The 19,679-nt window shown below is 43.4% G+C and overlaps 1 protein-coding gene across 2 annotated transcripts in view; it reads right to left on the bottom strand.

The window, feature by feature from the left end:
- Positions 1-2,479: 2,479 nt before the first annotated feature.
- The window catches only part of megf10 (multiple EGF-like-domains 10), a 155,372-nt gene continuing 138,172 nt past the window's right edge, over positions 2,480-19,679 (bottom strand). Inside the window, exons 20-25 of one of the 2 annotated variants that reach the window (XM_077243438.1) lie at positions 17,408-17,635; positions 10,251-10,366; positions 9,675-9,798; positions 9,326-9,370; positions 8,784-8,990; positions 2,480-3,706 (exon numbers count right to left, since the gene is read on the bottom strand). In XM_077243438.1, the coding sequence (XP_077099553.1) occupies positions 3,549-3,706; positions 8,784-8,990; positions 9,326-9,370; positions 9,675-9,798; positions 10,251-10,366; positions 17,408-17,635 (878 nt within the window). In that variant the 3' untranslated portion in view covers positions 2,480-3,548. The remainder of the gene's footprint in view (positions 3,707-8,783; positions 8,991-9,325; positions 9,371-9,674; positions 9,799-10,250; positions 10,367-17,407; positions 17,636-19,679) is intronic. The other variant, XM_077243439.1, reaches the window with a different exon arrangement.

Raw genomic sequence — 19,679 nt, forward strand, 5'->3', positions numbered from 1 at the left:
TCTACTAACTATAAGTAGCTTTGCAACTATATGTCAACTAACTGTCATTAGACTATTAGTAGACTGTCTGCTTAATATCTGCTAACACTTTATTTTGATGATCCCCAAAAGATATTCAACTGATTATAAGTAACTTGGCAACTACTAGTCAACTTATTCTACTAACCTGAATCATAACACCTGACCATAACCTAACAGTCTACTGACGGTCTACTACAGTCTACTAATACTCTAATGAGAGTTAGTTGACATGTAGTTGCATAGTTAGTAGAATGTCTAAAATGGACTATCGAAATAAAGTGGAACCTAAAACCAAAATCCCTGAAGATGACAAGATGTTTTACAAAAGTGGAAACAGTTAAAGGCAAATAGTTCAAAGGATGGAACAAAAACAAAATGAGCTGAAACACACTCAAGAAGCTCTGGAGCAGAACAAGAAAGATGTAGAAGAAAATAAAAACTTTGAGTATGAAGTTGAAGTGACCTATAAAGAGAAGGTTGATATTGATCCTTCTGTAGCCCATAAGGGGAACTGTAATTACAACGCATTCTCATCCTTTGGTGTCATATAGGTGACGCCATATGACATTTCGTCGAAATCTTACACACATGGCATCCTTTAGCGTCAATATAACACGCACTGTTATGGGTAGGTTTAGGTCTGGGGTAGGGTACGGTTATGACGCCTTGGGATCTGCGTCTCATATTCACGCTAAAGGATGCCATGTGCGTTGGATTTAGACGAGCGTCACCTGTATGACTCCTTGGGTTCTGCGTCTCATATTGATGCTAAAGGATGCCATGTGCGTAAGATTTCAACGAAATGTCCAAAGCGTCACATGTATGACGCCAAAGGATGAGAACGGGCTGGTCATTATCCAGGATGCTGGTGAGTTAAAAACTCTGCAGGAAAGTGGACCTCAAGGGCAAAAGTTGAGAACCCCTGTAATAAATACGGGAAACTAAGGCTGTGTCCGAAAGCTTGGTCCGAATGCTGCCTTCGGAGGATTTGTTCCGAGGTCTGAAATTCAGGACACGTCCGAATCCAATGATCTGATCGATATTTGAAAGCAGCATAGATGTATCCATCACTGCCTTTGATATCCCACAATCCTGTGCTTTCCATTCTGTGACAGTTGAGCTAGAAAAATAAGGATGGCATCTGAAGATTGCTTTACACTTCTTTATTGTATAATCATTATATACATAATCATTATTTGACCTGAATCCCTGATCTCATTTTGAAGCCTAATGATTTAGATTTACTTCATTAATTATAGTAGCACTGTCCTTGTACAGCTTAATATTTTTTAGCATTTTCAATGTAATCCAAAGAATTATTTAAACTTTCTTCTGATGCAAAACCTTTGAAAAAAATGTTTATTTAGACACAAAGACATCAGGAATCAACATGTGAATCTCAGTAATGGTGACATTTATAGAACATGTTGCAGTGCAGTCTCCAAAAATCAAAACTCATTCAGGGCTCCCATCATGCACTGCGGTATGAATAAATTAGGATCTGAAGTGTCTTAGTAATTTCCTTTATTCTTAATGTTTTCTTTTATTTTTGCTGTTTTAATGTGACTTTTAAGTCGCTTGTTTTCTAATATTCAGAGTTGATCTGTTTATCTGACATATGCTGTTTGTCACCATTGCTAAGACTCATACGCTTAATCTTGATGTCTGTGTGTGCCTAAAAGAAAGAATTTTTTTTCTTTCAGAGCAACTTTTAAGAAATCCTTTGGATTATTTTGAAAAAGCTTGAGTTTATGCTGTAGAATCACAGTGCTGCTATAATCAATAAAGTAAACGTAATTCAGAAATAAGGCTCTATATGTGTTTGTGAAACAGGTTAAATGATGATTATGTCAAAACACCACCAGATCACATTTCCTCCTTTTTCTGTCATAACTCAGTTACAGTAGTCAAAATAAATCTAATATTAATAACTTGAAGCTCATGAGCCCAACTAAAGCAAACACTGATCTCTGGTGACGTAAATATTTTGATTCTGCTTGTTAACATCAGGTGTCTTTGATAATGCTCAATCATCAATCAATTAATCACCTAATTATCTCATTCACTTTAACACAGCTTCAGTGTTAATTTAAAACTCATATTTGACCACTTTTACATTCTTGAATGTGGAGCCAAATAAACCCCCAGGAGAGTGTAACACTGGAGTTTTTGCTGTGTGTATTCAGTGATTGATTGATTGAAATTGGTTTGTCTGAAACATATGTTCACTGTGATTCACTGTGCCCTTACTGAAATCAATGATAGAAGCAATAACAAAGAATTATAACTATAAGCTTGCCTAAATATGTCAACTTGACAATTCGTCATTTTATTGTATCACATTTTGTATCTCAAAATACAGGATATTTCAGCTAAAAAATTTAGAAAGAACGTGTTTTTAGAGGCTATTTTCTCATATAAAGGATATGCTCTTTGGGAAGGGAAATATCACACACTGTGCAGCTTTGTGCATTTATTTTAAAAAATCAGGAGAAATGCAAAACAAAGATACAGTTTTAAGATACATACAGCACACACTCATACACACTCAGTTGTTTTGGGAATCAGTATTATTAATCATTTCACTGTGTGGCATATAGTAAACTTAAATAAAAAAAAATCTATTGAAAACACAGTATACGGATGTCTTCACTGCATGTCCAGGTTTGAACAATATTGGTCAAGTTATAAAGGAATTTAGGACTATGTTAAATTTTTATAGCAAATAAATGCAATTCATAGACTAACTGGTTCTATGTACAAAATTAAACAGTTAAAGTTCAGGCTCAGAGTGCTTTAAGACTCATTACACATATGAATGTTTGTCCTAAATACTCCAAAGAGTTATTCATATCAAACTCACCACATCACATCATCTTTAAGATTTGTCTTTCCTCGCAAAAGTCCAGCTTTAGCTTTACTTTGAAAACTATAAAGTACTAAACACTATTAAGTATTTGTCCTTACCTTATATCTTCCTTTCAGTGATCATGATTTATAGAAATAAAATCAAAAGGCGCAAGCTAAAAAAAGGATGTTAATGTTGAAACTTGTGACTGTAAACTATATTTAATGGGCAGCTGTCAATATATATACAACATGTTTTATTAGTGCTTTATCAGGGCACGTCAATCTTTGGTAAACTTGAAATACTTTCGGACAAAAAACAAAAATATGAACAGAAACATTGAGCCAACAGTCTGGTCTCAATAAACAGTATTAAAATACTAAATATCATATCTTCTATCATATCTTTCACAAATCTGATATCTTCTATCACCACCATTAAGGATTGTCTCTGATATGTGGTTAGTAATGAATGGAATGAATAGTTTATTTCGAGCTGAATATTGGGAATGTTTGCTGAAACACTCTTCTCCACAGGACAGGTACTTGAAAAACAAGTACTGTTTTGACGAGAACTATTCAAATGTGTAAGCCAGAAGAGCTTTTATAATGATGAATGGCAGTGGAGGACGCTGGTTTCTGACGTCTGCGAGCGGTTATTTGCGGTCCGTGTGGGGTCCTCATTTGTCCTCGTGGGGCGACGGGCTGCTGTCTCTCGTGGGCAGGAGGTCATAATGGCACGGGATGTGGCTGTTCTTTGGGAGGTCGTATGGATCTTGACAAAACGGCCCGTTGCAGTTGTTGTTAGATAGCGTGAGACCAGAACTGGTGGTCGGCTCTGGAAATGGAAGAATACAGGTTCAAGCTGTTAGCAATAATGAGCAGTCACATGTCTTATGTGCATGGTACTTGAGGTTATATATTTTTATCTGACTAATTATTTATCAATACCAAGAATCAGTTGTGACAAAAACTCAACAGTTGTTCCACATGAAAGTCGAGTCCCACTGTGGGAAAACCAGTGGCTTCAAACACGGTGATACAAAAAACAGTTATGATGTTTTAAAAACTATTAAAGTATTGAAAAGATGATAAAGCAATAATATAATAGTGCTACATTTAATGTCATTTAATATCATAGGAGCTCAGCCACCAGAGATGCAGATGAGATATGGAAGAATACTAGAATACTGTATCATGATTAATATGTTTCCTATCGGTTTGCAGCACTAGATGAACATGCAGAAGTGCCACGGATCAGCCGAACACCGCTGGATCACTGCTCTCATTTGCATCAAGAAAAAACACTGATGCAAGTTAGAAAATAACAGTGTAAATGAGATATACGCAAAAGACGGCATTTAACATGCCTAGGACATTGATGAGCCCAAACAATGTGACAGTTCATGTTATTATTTCATTAACAATAAAACGGACTGAATAGTAGAATTTATTTTTATTCTTTAGAACATATACACTGCCCGGCCAAAAAAAAAATCACTGTTTGGATTTGCATTGTCAATACAAGATCTTTGTATTTTGAAAATTGATGTTATTTCCATCAAGAGGTGCATCAATGTTTGCTCAAGATCTGGTATTGTCAACGCAAGAATCCAGCACTCTGTAAAGTCTCCTCCAGCACATCCCGAAGACTTTCAGTGGATTTAAGTTCTGAATTCATGTGTGAAAATGATTCTTCATGCTCCTCTCAACCATTCTTTCACAATCTGAGCCAATCTTGACATTATCATCCTGGAATATGACCATGATGGTTGTTTATGAGATGAAAAAGCTACACCCTTACGGAGAGAAAATATATTTCCATATATTTATGATCAATATATTATATGGTGTAAATATACTAAAAAAAGATGCAATAATATATTGCGTTAATATAATGTGTTATGGATTACAATATATTGAATAATACATAAGGAATTGCTGCTTTTCATATATTGAAAAATGTGTGGAAAGACAGCCAATCTTGAGCACGTCCTTTCAGCATGCCGGTCAAGTTTGGCAGACGGGAAATTCCGGTGGCGTCACGATAAGATCCTGTCTCGGTTGGCGGATGGTGTGGAACAGGCAAGGAAGAATCGTAAACCGCTTTCTGATGGGCACCACTTTATCCATTTCGTCAGGACAGGAGAGAGCACTGCAGCAGTAGGGAGATTTGTGCAGATCTTTGCATCATTGTGCAGATATATGCATATCTGTCGATGCAGTAGCTTGTTTTCTCACTCAACAACACTTACATATTACTTGTATTGTCTATTCCTCCCATTACCATGTGCAACTTAGTAGAGTGCTTTACAAATGTATAGCAATAGTCTTCTTTTCAGCTGTGGCACAACAGATTTATTGGCATTGGCTGTACAACCTGTAAATGATCTGATTAGATGTTTGTGTTGTGTCCTTTTGTTAAATCGTGTATGTTACATGTGCAAGCAGCAGCATGTCTTACGTGCTCACAGCAATGTCTGTAAATGTATTGGCAGTTGTCAGGATACAGGCACAGAGACAGAGGTAAGTGAATCCAAACACAGTTTTATTAAATGTGACACAAGTGCAAAGGTGAGTATTCAAAGCTCAGGTGCAGATTCGGTGAAGATCACAACGTGCGGGGCAGATTACAGGTGAGCAGGTTATCTTCAGGTTAACTGATGTCAAGCAGTCACAGTTCATTTATACTGGTCTCTTCTCTTTTCAGATGCAGTCTCAAGCTAGTAAACTCAGCGTGAACACAGGAAGTTCAGATGAACACCGGGTCTCAGGAAACATGGGGTCCAGCGAAGTGTCTTCGGCTTTCCCTTTGGCAAGGAGGTTAGAGGAGCTGTTAAGGTGCTGTATTGGTGTATAAATCGTCGATAAAAATTGGCGAAACCGAGGAATCTCTGGAGTTCCTTATCAGACTGAGGTGTAGGCCAAGACAGGATAGCTTCAGTCTTCCGATCATCCATTCCCACTTCTTTCTCACTAAGATGATAACCCAGGAACTCGACACTGGTCTGATGAAATGTGCACTTTTCAGCTTTCAGGAACAGAGTGAATTTTCGGAGTCTTTGGAGTACCAGGGACACATGGAGTTGATGTTCAACTGGATCTTTGGAGAAAATAAGAATATCATCGATATACACCAACACAAACTTTCAGAGGAAATCCCGGAGTACCTCATCCATAAAACTCTGGAAAACGGAAGGGGCGTTTACCAATCCATACGGCATGACCAGATATTCATAGTGCTCTGCAGGCATAATGAAAGCAGTTTTCCCCTTCTTGAATTCTGACCAGATTGTATGCACTCCTTAAATCCAACTTGGTGAACATTTTGGCTTCTCGGAGCTGCTAAAGAGCTGATGGGATGAGAGGTAGCGGGTAACTGAATTTCACGGTGATTTGATTTAGGGCTCTGTAGTCGATACATGGTCTTAAACCCCCATCCTTCTTGGGAACGAAAAAGAAGATAGCAGCAGCAGGTGATGTGGACGGGCGAATGTAGCCTTGTTGCAGAGCCTCCTCGATGTACATACGCATGGATTCAGGGAGTAAATTCGGCCCTTGGGAATTGATGCGCCAGGAACCGGATCTATGGCACAATCCCAAGGCCGGTGTGGAGGTAAGTTAGAGGCAGTAACTGGATTAAAAATGTCAGAGAAAGAAGCATAGCAGGAGGGGATATTCGTAGATAGATTTTCTTTGGGGCTTTCGATGAATGTGGAACTCACTGTTAGCACTTCTTGCGGTTTGGCACCAGGTGGAGCAGGGTGTGTGACTTCACCAAGAGGGCCATGACAACCCCAACTGTTGATCTTACCAGACTGCCAATTTATGGTAGGTTGATGATGAATAAGCCATGGACGACCAAGAATTATGTCCACTTGACTATTCTTGAGAATGAGAGGTTCGAACATTTCGTGGTGACTATTTTCAATACTTAGCTGGATGGGTGTTATCTGAGAAGTGACATACCCTGTGTTAATCCGCTCGCCAGTCACTGCATGGATGGAGTATGGCTTGGGAGTGTTGATTTTCCGGAGGTTGAGTTCCTTACAGAGCCGTCCCGATATAAAGTTCCCCGCTGCACTTCCTTGAAATGGTTAACAAAACTTTGCAAAGATGTGAGAACCTCAGCTTCCCTTCTCCACAGTGACTCAGCCCATCTCAATGCTGTTCCAGATAATTGTTGAATGATGAAAGAGATTCGTGAGCGATCCGTAGGGTACAGGTGAGGTTGTAGTTCAATGGCGAGTGAACACTTTAACAGGAAACCTTTGCAGTCTTCCGCCCGGCCGGAGAATGGTGCTGGTCGGGAGGTGGGGTTAGCGATGCAGACCAGCGTGGGAGCGGGATTAGCAGAAGCGCTGGTGGCTTGTGGTAGCGGATTCGCCGCGTTGGTTGGAGGCTGTACTGGAATGGCAGCGGGTGGTGGTTGTGTTGGATCCATACCGTAGTAGATCTGTTTCGTTCGGTCAAGCCTTCTGTCTGGATACAGGCACAGAGACAGAGGTAAGTGAATCCAAACACAGTTTTATAATGTGACACAAGTGCAAAGGTGAGTATTCAAAGTTCAGGTGCAGATTCGGTGAAGATCACAACGTGCTGGGCAGATTACAGGTGAGCAGGTTATCTTCAGGTTAGTTGATGTCAAGCAGTCACAGTTCATTAATACTTGTCTCTTCTCTTTCAGAAGCAGTCTCAAGCTAGTAAACTCAGCGTGAACACAGGAAGTTCAGATGAACACCGGGTCTCAGGAAACATGGATTCAGACTGAATTTCTGAAGACAGCAGAACAAGGATACAGAGGTTAGTAATTCACAGGTGAGTATACGTTTACTTAGCGGGTACTGGTTGCATCAGAGACTTCAGAGGACGGTGAGTAATGGTCTGTTCCTGTTGGAGGCTTGACAAAGACTGAGGCTGTGGTTAGTGTTCTTATGGGACTTGCTGATTGTGAACAGGTGCGGGTGATTAGTATTCTGAGGAGAGTGATCGTTGTGTGGTGAGGGATGCTGAGTCTGATTGGTTCCTGACAGCAGTAGCAAGTTAAGCCGTAGCAAAACCAAATACATTAATTTTGCCATATTCATTACCATGCCAATCTCTATAAGAATACCAATCTCCCGAGAGTTGTCATGAGAGAACTGCAATAATGATCCAATCATAGACTCTTAAGCATTTGCCTATTTAAATCCAAACAGGCGATTTTTTTTTTTTTTTTTTGGTCAGGCAGTGTAGTTTAAGTTCCTATAGTGAACAGCTGTGTAATTCAAAGAACCTAAAATTATTAGCAAGAAAGAAGATTTATTAAAGTTTTTTTTCTTCTTTGAAAACATTTTTAATATCTTGGAGAGTTTTTTTCTTGTATTGATGTCATATCTTTTTTAATCAGAACTGTTTAAAAGGTAATAGAGAGACGTGGTGAGGTTTCCTAGTGGACAGGCCGATTCTTCCATGATAGGCTAACAGCTGGAAAGTGTCATTATTAAACAGGTCTCCTCATCTGGATGCAGGGCTGATAGGAGACAGCCGTGCGACCCCGATTATAATGTATGTGCACGTTCCCCAGCCGACATGACATTAACACAACAGCTGCTCTCAGGTGTAGAGGAGCAGTACAACTCAACACAGCAGAAGCACAGGAGTCACTCCTGCCAGGTTTGGACATACATTACATCTCTAGCAATTACTAGAGACTGTTCTTACGGAGTGGATTCCCATGTGTAGCACCATCAAGGAAAGACTGTTCTCCCATGGAGCAACATCATATCAAGTACAAATAAGAACTTTTAAATATTGAAACATATTTGAGAAAATATTACTAGTCGGGTTCATTTCTATTACAGTGATTATGTCAGCTTTGAATAACACAAATAGTGAGCAGGTCTCTGCTATTGCTGGATTTATTATCCTCTTACCGACTTCGTAGACGTTTTTGCTGGCAGGGCTGGAGGCATTTATCTCAGCATAGGGTGAATCTCTGTGAGCGGGAGACTTCATCTCCACATAACCGCACTCAGAGCTCTTGGCCAGCAGCAGAGGAGGGTCTTTGATGGTGGCATACGGGTTCTCTGAACTATTGAGAGAGCAGGAACTGGCATGATAGGGCACACTCTTTACAAGATCTACAGAGAGAGAGAGAGAGAGAGAGAGAGTGAGAGATCTGTTCACATCTTCATACTGTTTATATGGATACTCCACCCACAAATCGTTTACTCAACACTCATGTTGTTCCTAACCTGTATGACTTGCTTTCTGCATATGGAACACAATAGAAGATATTTTGGAGGATGCAATTGGACCCCATTGACTTTCACTGTATGCAGTATGGACCAAAAAAGCCTGAGACATTTTTCAGAATATCGTCTTTTGTGTGCCACAGAAGAAAGAAATGCAGCATGAACAACATGAGCAAATAATGCCAGTATTTTCCTGTCTTGCTTGCTAAGTGATCTCTTACCTCGAAGTGATTTTCCCATGTAACGCCTGTCAACTCCATAAGCTCCTGATGAGAGAATCAAGAAAAGGCAGGAGTCAAAATCATGTGGTCCTCTTGTTGACAAAGCTCACAGCAGCTGTGAATGGAGCTAAAGACGCTGATGAAGTGTGTTAGAAGAGGTTGATATGACACATTAAAGCTGCCAGTGGCATTCAGGAAACACATGGATAAAAACTCATATATCAGTTCAAAGACCATGTTGGACGAGTCATTGTAAAGCAGTTTGAAAATAAAAAAGTCCTGTAAGTTCAGTAAACGCTGTGCTGCGGAGCATTATAATGTTTGGCTGTTCTGTTGGCTGAGGTCCCACCGAGCTCATTGAAGGATCCGCCATGCTTCCAGTCGGCTGGTAGAGTTCCTGTGTGATCAAGAAGGGAAAGCCTTTTCCTCGGCTCAGAGTTCTTCAGGTTCACAAACAACTGGTTGTTCTTCGGCTGTCAGGAAAAACAAAAATCAACAATTATAGCAAGAGCAATCTACAACATTCCACATAATTCCTCAATCCTAGATATCTACAGTACAGAGCTGGTCAGTTTGTGCTCTCAAACCATTTTGGATTTATGAGTAAAATAAGTGCCTGTGGTCAACATTTTTTGAACAGACATTTCCTACATATTTAGTACAAAAAAAACCCCACATAATTTTACTCATAAATCAAAATCTGCTTCTAACAACACAGAGGCAAGGTAATCCGTAGTGAATTAGCATTCTGGGGTGGCCCAAAAAGTGGCATCATGACTGACAAGCTCTATTTAGCATAGCATTATCTTTTGAACAAATTCCCTACCAGTATAAGCAGCCCAAAATAGTATTCCTTTATTTCAAGAGCTGTTGAACAATTACAGAGTCAGTTAGTAGAGTAAAGAAATGAGACTCTTGAAAATACCTCTCCGTAGGGCAGGTTGTTGATATGCGGCGGGCTGCTGCACTGGGTCAGCGTGTGGTAGCTGGGGTTGGAGAAATAGCTGCTGTTGGGAAGAACATCATTCTGCGGGAGCGACTCTGGAAACAGCGCAAACAGACACAGTCACCACACTGCCAATGGACCTCTAGCACAGCTACTTCTGCTTTTACATCAATAATACTGAACCTGCTGAAGTGTTCCTGTACTATTTTTTTTCTTTCCATATGTGCTTTCTGAATAATGAATAAATATATTTCCCTATAACCTACAGCAGTCCAGTGCTCATCTTCTCATTAACAGTGTTTTTCACTTACTCTTCATATCACATAATACTTATTAATGAATTTGACTAAACACGAATATGACTATTTGCCTCTGTGTGTTGGTGCTTATATTCCAGTCTTATAAAAAATTTCAATGAATATATTATGGATTTTTTTTTTCCATAATTACCAGGCACTGCTCAGATCTGCATTGGTTGGATTGTTACGTCCCTCCACTACCTGTGGTGGCTCTGTTTCCTCTACTAATGTTTGGCTGCTCGGCAGCATGTTTTCATTTGTTATTGTCAAGTCAAGTCAAGTCATCCTCATTTATATAGCGCTTTTAACAATGTAGATTGTTTCAAAGCAGCTTTACAGAGATAAAGATATAATTTAAGGTAACAGAGATTGGTTTGGTTTTATAGTGGCTCTTGAAAAATGTTTTTTCCAGCTAAAGTTAGTTTTGATTGATTCACTTCCGTCTAAATGATAGTTTGTTATTAAATTAGGGGCCGCTAAGACGACACCGTTCTCTCTAAACAGACTTTAAACGTGAACCTGTGATAGACGCTGATGGCGTTCACATGCGCATTAAGAATTGATTCTATAGTTATGTGCGTTTGAATATATGTGCGCAGGTTTATAATTCCTTACAAACCATGCCTAAACAAACTACTTGTCTATAAATTTTGATGCAGAATTTTATTTTATCTTATCACCTTGGGTAGGTACGCGAACCGAAAAATTCCACAACGCTTTATCTGTAGAGTGTTATTGTGTGCAGGTGTGAGCAGGTAACGAGTAGGCGGATAGAAACCCTTTAAAAGCTGAGGCACTCCGTGCAGAGAGGAGACAGGGAGGGGGAAAGACTTGTGTTCTGGCCACCACGCCTGTTGTTTGATCTTTCTGCAACGTGTTCTGTTGTAGTTAATCTCCAAATTTCTGTTTTGTTTGTAATTTATTCAATTGTTTAATAAACCCCTTAGACAAATGAGTCCAACTGACTTTGTGGTCATGTTGTGGCCAGTGTGCCTGATCATAACATGGATCAAAACATCTTGGTTACGTATGTAACCCTCGTTCACTGAGTACAGGGAACGGAGACGTGTCGTCGGGGGAGTTCCCTGACGAATTGACATCACGCTAGGGAGCCAATTGCCTTTGAGAGAATTAAAAACGAGCCAATAGACATTGGCATGCAAGATTTGCATTCCGCGACCCGCCTACCAGCAAAAGGCGGAAGTAAACATTGCGCAATGCTTTTCGCTGAGGAGCCGAACAGTGTCTAGTCTTCTGCGAAGGTACAGCAACATGGCGAAGGGACAACACGTCTCCGTTCCCTGTACTCAGGGAACGAGGGTTACATACGTAACTGAGACGTTCCCTTTCGTCCTGGGAACTCCGACGTGTCGTCGGGGGAGTTCCCTGACGAATTGGGATCCCTAATAAAACGCCATGGTGCTGGCTCCTTCCTGCGCCCGGCTAAGCTACCCTGCAGCAGTTTCATGCAATAAGTTGCGGGAGCTAGCACGGGAATACACTGCTGGTCCGCAAGACCCGCACAGTGGATATTGGATAACACTGGGAAAGCGTTCGCCCAAGAGCTTTTTCTAGGGGGAACGCTGCGGAAGCCCGAGCCTGACTCAGGAAGGCCAGGAATACACATATGTACTAGCCCAGTGGGATAGTGAAACATATGGCAGTCCCTGAGGTGGTCCCAATCCAAGGGAAATGGGAGCGCACTCAACAGGGACGACGAACGATTCCGTCAAGGGGAAGACACGGCTGAACTGCACGTGGCATCATGGGTAGCAGGTAGCAGACCTGGCACCGGGCGGTCCGCCGTGCCCAGCACCGAGGGGTGAAGGAGAAACTCACGAGGCTCACCGACGTAGGGCGCCAAATAGAGCAAAAAGCGCACGTATCCGCTGCGTGGCGGAGTGGTGTAGCAAGCCGACACAACCTATTCCCTCGACCCACTGGCCGTAGCCAGAACTCGGGAGGAAACAGGTTCCACACGAAGGCTATAGAACCTAGCGAACGTGTTCGGTGTCGCCCAGCCTACAGCTCTTCAAATGTCATGTCAGCGAGGCGCCTTGAGCCAAAGCCCAGGAAGCGGCAACACCTCTAGTGGAGTGAGCTCGCAACCTGGGAGGACAAGGCTCACCCAGAGACACATATGCCCGGGTGATAGCATCCAGAAACGCAGAATCCGACCACGGGGAGAAGGTTTGGCGACAGTGCGGGGTCACTTTGACCCGGAACGTGCCGCTGTGCCACGCCCACCCCAGGACTCGATCGTGAAGCCAGCGCTGAAGCGGTCTCATATGTAACAGGCCGAGTGATCCCCTGTGATCCCTGTGATCGCACAACAGATCTCGCGAGTGAGCTAAAATGAGCCAGTCGTCGAGATAGTTGAGAATGCGAACGCCCTGTTCTCTCATGGGAACAATGGCCGCCTCCGCGACTTTCGTGAAGACACGAGGCGACAGGGCCAGCCCGAAGGGTACGTCTTTGTACTGATACGCTCGACCCTCGAAAGCAAACCGTAGAAATGGTCTGTGTCGAGGAAGAATCAAGACGTGCAAGTACGCGTCCTTCAGGTCGATCGCTGCAAACCAATCCTGGGGATGGATGCATTCGAAAATGCGCTTCTGTGTGAGTATTTTGAACGGGAGTTTGAGCAGGCCCCGATTCAAAACACGCAGGTCCAGGATTGGCTGTAACCCACCGCCTTTCTTGGGTACAATGAAGTAGGGGCTGTAAAACCCAGACCTCATCTCGGCAGGAGGGACCGACTCGATCGCGTCCTTCGCCAGTAGGACATCGATCTCTTTCCTTAAGATAGGGGCGTCCGCTGACCTGCACAACTTGGGAGGCCGGCGTGCAAACTGAATTGCATAGCCGAACCGAATGGTGCTGATGAGCCATCGGGACGGACCCGGAAGCGCTAGCCAGGCTTCCAGATACCGTCCCAACGAACCCACCCGAACCACCGGCGTACCCGCGGAGTGGCAGCGAGGTGGAAGACAGGGACCCGGCTCTGGTGGGGTTGCAGCCACCGAGAGCAGGGTCTGGGTGAGCTTGACACCAACCTGCTTCCACCCAGGGGCAGACGGCAGAGGAGGCCCGTGGACATTCCGCTGCGGGCTGCTCGGTGGCAAGGGGAGGGGGAGAGACGAGGAAACGAGGCCCTGACTCCTCATGTCCTGGTCTCTGCGCCTCCGGGCCCAGCCGCAGACCGGAGTGACGCAGCTGAGGCTGTGTCACTGCTATCCGCAAACTGGGAAGAGGCGAACGGGGGTTTTGCGGCTCGGGGGCGGCACACGCTACCATTCTGGCCCTCTTGGACGGGGGAGACTGTGTTCCCACCAGTCTCGGCCATGGATGACCTGGAGGAGGAAGAAGAAACTTCTCTTTTTTTGAAAATGTGGGTACAGCCGACCGAGCGGTCAGCAGCGGAACAGGAAAAAAAACTCAACAAAAGATTTTCCACCCGGCCCTCTCCCGGGGGAACGAGGTGTGCAGGGGCACCCTCCCAACGAGCAGCATCCAGGTTCCCCTCCAGGTCACCCGTCTCAGGGACGCTTTCCGCCCTTCCTTTTACGGGAAGGGGTCGGAGGCGTCTGAGCGGGCTTGGCCACCCTCTTACGACCAGACCTCCGTCCCCCAGGGGTAGGCTGCTGCCCTGGAGGAGGAGCGGCCGTAGTGGCCTCGGCGACAAGCAGTAGTCCGTCTCCTGTACAGGACATGCCGTATCGCCTCCGACTGCTTCTGGGCGTTGGAGAACTCTTGGGCGAAGCTCTCCACCGCGTCGCCGAAGAGGCCCCCTTGGGAAATGGGGAAGTTGAGAAGTTTATTCTTCTCCGCTTCCCTCATATCCACAAGGGTAAGCCAAAGGTGGCGCTCCTGGACCACCAAGGTGGACTTTGCTCGACCCAGGGAACGTGCGGTGACTTTCGTCACCCGGAGGGTGAGGTCCGTCGCCGCACGCAGCTCCTGCAGCAATCCTGGGTCGAGACCACCCCCCTGCATGTCATGGAGTGCCTTGGCCTGGTGGACCTGCAGAAACGCCATAGCATGCAGGGCGGAAGCGCCGTCTCCACACGCCATGTAGGCATCCCTGGTCAGACCAGAGGAAAACCTACAGGCGTGGGAGGGGAGTGAAGGGGCACCCCGCCAGGAGGAAGTAGTCTTAGGACACAGCTGCATCGCTATAGACCGCTCCACTGGGGGGGATTCCCTCATACTCGTGCGCCGCGCCGCCATCGAGAGTGGTGAGGGAGGAGGAGCGAAGTTGCCTACGTCTGGTCGCCAGAGGGGCCAGCCAAGACTTCCTCAACTCCTCATGCACTTCTGGGAAGAAAGGGGCCGGAGCGGGGCGCGGGGCAACAGCACGACCCGCTCCGAGACACCAATCATCTAGCGGGGCCTAATCATTCGGGGCCGCCCGTTCGAGCATAGCGGCCATTTCTGGATCATGCTCAGCAGGAGCCACCACACCCGAAGGGGGTAGTCCCACTGAGTCGTCACCAGAAAATGAATGCTCTCCCCCCGCTGCAGCGATCGACATCTGGTCCTCAGGCGGTGCCCCAAAGGAGACAAACGGAACCGCATGAGGCGGTCCCGGAAGCTCCCCCGGGACAACCAATGGCAACGAGCTACTAGAGGCGTGAGAAGCCCGTGAGGATCTTTCACCAGACGGAACGTTCTGCACGGTAACCCTCATCTGCTCACCAACAGGAATCACCGAAGTAGCCGTCTGCCGAACTGAACCGGAAGACGAACTAGTTCGGGGATTCTCTGAAGGGACTCCTCCATGTTTCAGGGTTCGCAGTCTCGAGCGCAGCATCGCCAGAGTAATGTTCCCGCAATGAGAACATAACTCTTTCACAAACGCTGCCTCAGCGTGCCCTAAGCCCAAACACGAGAGGCAGTGTTTATGACCATCTTCCTGAGGGAGAAGTCGACCGCATCCAGAAACGCACGGGTGAAACGACATCCTGAAAAGGACGCAAAACGCCCGTGATGCTCGTTTAGAAAGAAAAAAGAACGCTCTTTTAACGTGCCGAGGCACAAACGGATCATCGCGGCAGACACAACGGGGAAACTGCAAGCCCGTGTGCTGCACTCACCAGTACCAGATACCAGCCGTAAAAACAACTCTTTTAAATAGAGAGGGAACGGCCGGCAACGAGGAGCGATGGTCGCTTGAAGCGCCGTCACACCAGCAACAGAGGATCCTTCTTCTTCCAAGAGGACTCGTCTTTTTAGAAATAACTCGGAAAACACAGCAGCTCAGAGAGAGAACACACTGGATGGCTCCGAAGCAAAAAGCATTGTGCAATGTTTACTTCTGCCATTTATACCCGCGCTGGTAGACGGGTCGCGGAATGCAAATCTTGCATGCCAATGTCTATTGGCTCGTTTTTAATTCTCTCGAAGGCAATTGGCTCCCTAGCGTGATCCCAATTCATCAGTGAACTCCCCCGACGACACGTCGGAGTTCCCAGGACGAAAGGGAACTTCATGTTCTTTTGAGTTTGGAAAATTCTGTACACAGTGATCATCAGAATATCTTTTCCCGTCCTAGAAAATATCCCGATTTTAAAACTCATTTTAACTGGCGTTTAGTTAAAAATAAGTGCGTTTTAACAGCACTTAAAATATATATAACTGAAAACTAGCAAGCTATATTTGAAAAAAGAAGTGTGTCACGAAGGTCAGTGCAAGTGGGCCATAGTTTAGTCAACATACAGTAAATCATAAGAATGATTACCAATGTAATTATGACAGTTATTCATAATATGATGTGACAACTAGCGATGCACCGATATGAAATTTTTAGCCGATATCGATAATTCTTTATATTTGAAAGCCGATAACCGATATATTGGCCGTTAAATCTACATTTTTATAATTTTTTAGAGCCTGATTACAAAAACAAAAGTCTCACCATTAAAATTCATGTCCCGATGTCCCAAACACACAATTATAATGTTCTCATGATAATTTCATGTAGCCTGTATGACAGACTTGGGCTGCACAATAACTGCACTTATAGTTAAATACTTCACTGAATTTTCCTTTTTCTAAGTGATTCCAATCATATTTCAAGCGATTCAAAACCTGTGTGTCAGCTGAGGGAAATAATAAATTATTTATCTGCTTTAATATATCTATCAGATTTTTTTAGTAGGCCGATAATGATAACATTAAACATGAACATATATCGGCCGATACCGATATGGTTGCATCCATAGTGCATCCCTATAGTGCATCCCTAGTGCATCCCTAGTGCCAACTGTCAAGTCAAGTCATCCTCATTTATATAGCGCTTTTAACAATGTAGATTGTTTCAAAGCAGCTTTACAGAGATAAAGATATAATTTAAGGTAACAGAGATTGGTTTGGTTTTATAGTGGCTCTTGAAAAATGTTTTTTCCAGCTAAAGTTAGTTTTGATTGATTTACTTCCGTCTAAATGATAATTTGTTATTAAATTAGGGGCCGCTAAGACGACACCGTTCTCTCTAAATAGACTTTAAACGTGAACCTGTGATAGACGCTGATGGCGTTCACATGCGCATTAAGAATTGATTCTATAGTTATGTGCGTTTGAATATATGTGTGCAGGTTTGTAATTCCTTACAAACCATGCCTAAACAAACTACTTGTCTATAAATTTTGATGCAGAATTTTTATTTTATCTTATCACTTTGTGTAGGTACGCGAACCGAAAAATTATCCTCCCGAATGGGATCCTCCATAGGGAGAGGCTAGTTGGCACTTCAGCACTGCATTGTCATCAGGTCCAGGCGAAACTGTAAGAGTTTCTGAGCAGATGCATCATTACAGTCATCATCGTGTTACTGACCTGTGACGGCGTAATCGGTGTTGGCCCTCATGGTGGGTGTGTACGTGACCGCAGGCATCGTGGATTCTTTGCCTTTCTGTTTCTTACGGTAAATAATGAAGAGGAGGAGGAGGATGAGCACGAGGAGTACCAGGACGATGATTCCTGCAATGGCACTGATCTGATACGAGTCCACGGGCACAGCGGCACTCGTCAAACTGTTGAGATTCCCTACAATGATCACGCCAGCTGAAAAAGACAGGAAACATCTGTGTCACACAGATTAAGCTTCATCGAGTTTGTGATCATGTGTGACGGATCCAGACGTCTGTCGCTGTGTAACCATCTACACTGGAGAATCTGTATCAGGAGCGCTTCCTCCGAGGAGGCAAGCTACAGTGCATCCACAAAAAATTGCACAACAAGCTACTAATTCGCTAGCCTGTTAGCTTGCCATCCGTGCACTCTTTATTTATTTATTTATTTAGCTCGCGCACTCACGCCTTTTACAAATCCATCATCGCTGTGGTAAGTAGAATCAGTCAACAAACACAGTGAGTCAGGTCATCTTCTCCTCTTATTGTCACTTGCACTTCATGTAACATGTATAGTAAAAGTGCTGGCTAATGCTAATCATAAATTCTCTAAGATTATTATTAACGTTGGCACTAATGATGTTCGACTTCCCAGTCGGAGATCACTAAAATTAATGTTAAAGAGGTGTGTGAACTCGCAAGTACGATGTCAGGCACTGTAATTTGCTCTGGCCCCCTTCCTGTTAGCAGGAGTGATGAGATAGTTAGCAGATTGTCATCACTTAATGGCTGGTTGTCTAAGGGGTGTCCGCAAAATAATATAGAATTCATAGACAATTGGAAAAGTTTTTGGGGCAGACCTGACCTATTGAAAAGAGATAGTATTCATCCCTCCTGGGATGGTGCTGCTCTTCTCTCTAGTGATATGGCACATAGTCTTAGAGCTCAAACATGACAATCTGGGGCTCAGGTCAGGAAGCAGACAAATTGGCTAAACCGACCGTCTGCCAGCTGTCTCGCGTCACCAAGGTCAGATAAATCCCATCACATAGAGGCTCTTTCACCTAGATAGCATTATATAGAGACTATGTCTGTTCCCTGAATTAGGAAATATAAAAAACTTCCAAACCCATCCAAGATTCAAAATTTAATTGATGTTCAACAAATAAAAAACAGATTTAATACAAATGAACAAATGATAAAACTCGGGTTGCTGAATATTCGATCCCTTACTTCAAAAGCACTTATTGTTAATGATATGATTACAGACTATAACATAGATGTGCTGTATATGACAGAAACCAAATGATTACATTACTTTAAATGAGTCCACCCCCCAAGATTACGGTTATAAACATGAACCTTGTCTGAAAGGCAAAGGGGGAGGTGTTGTTGTAATTCATAGTAATATTTTCAAAATTACTAAGACGTCTAGTTTCAAGTATAATTATTTTGAAGTGTTGTTGCTTAATGTAACAATATATAGTGCAAATGATAAATCACATTTAAGATTTGTGCTAGCTACTGTATACAGGCCACCAGGCCACCATACAGACTTTATCAAAGAATTTGCTGACTTTCAATCAGAGTTAGTACTGGCTGGAGATAAAGTCCTAATTGTTGGTGATTTTAATATACATGTAGATAATGAAAAATATGCATTGGGATTGGCATTTAAAGACATTCTTAACTCTATTGGAGTTAGACAACACGTGTCAGGAACTACTCGTTGTCGTAATCATACTCTAGATCTTATATTGTCACATGGAATCAATGTTGATGCTGTTGAAATTCTGCAGCACAGTGATGGGACATCTCAGATCATTATCTAGTCTCGTGTAAACTTCATTTAACCAAGGCTGCAAAGCCGACTCCGTGTTACAAATATGTTAGACCTATCACTTCTGCCACTAAAGAATGCTTTATTATTAATCTTCCTGATCAGTTTCATCATCTCAGCATCCCAGATAGCTTAGAAGAACTCGATATTGCGACAGAAACTTTTAACTCTCTCTTTTCCAGCACTTTAGACACAGTTGCTCCTATGCGCTTAAAGAAGATTAAAGAAAATATTCCAACGCCATGGTACAATGAGCACACACAGGCCCTTAAGAGAACAGTCAGAAAAATAGAGCGCAACTGGAAGAAAACATTTCGCATTTCATGGAAAGAGAGCACGATTGCATACAGAGAGACCTTAAAAACTGCTAGATCTGCTTATTTTTCAGCCCTATTAGAAGAAAATAAACAAAACTAGA

Source organism: Siphateles boraxobius, unplaced genomic scaffold (assembly GCF_051911475.1).
Source record: "Siphateles boraxobius isolate OS27281-9 unplaced genomic scaffold, OSU_SipBor_1 25, whole genome shotgun sequence".
Taxonomy (NCBI): domain Eukaryota; kingdom Metazoa; phylum Chordata; class Actinopteri; order Cypriniformes; family Leuciscidae; genus Siphateles; species Siphateles boraxobius.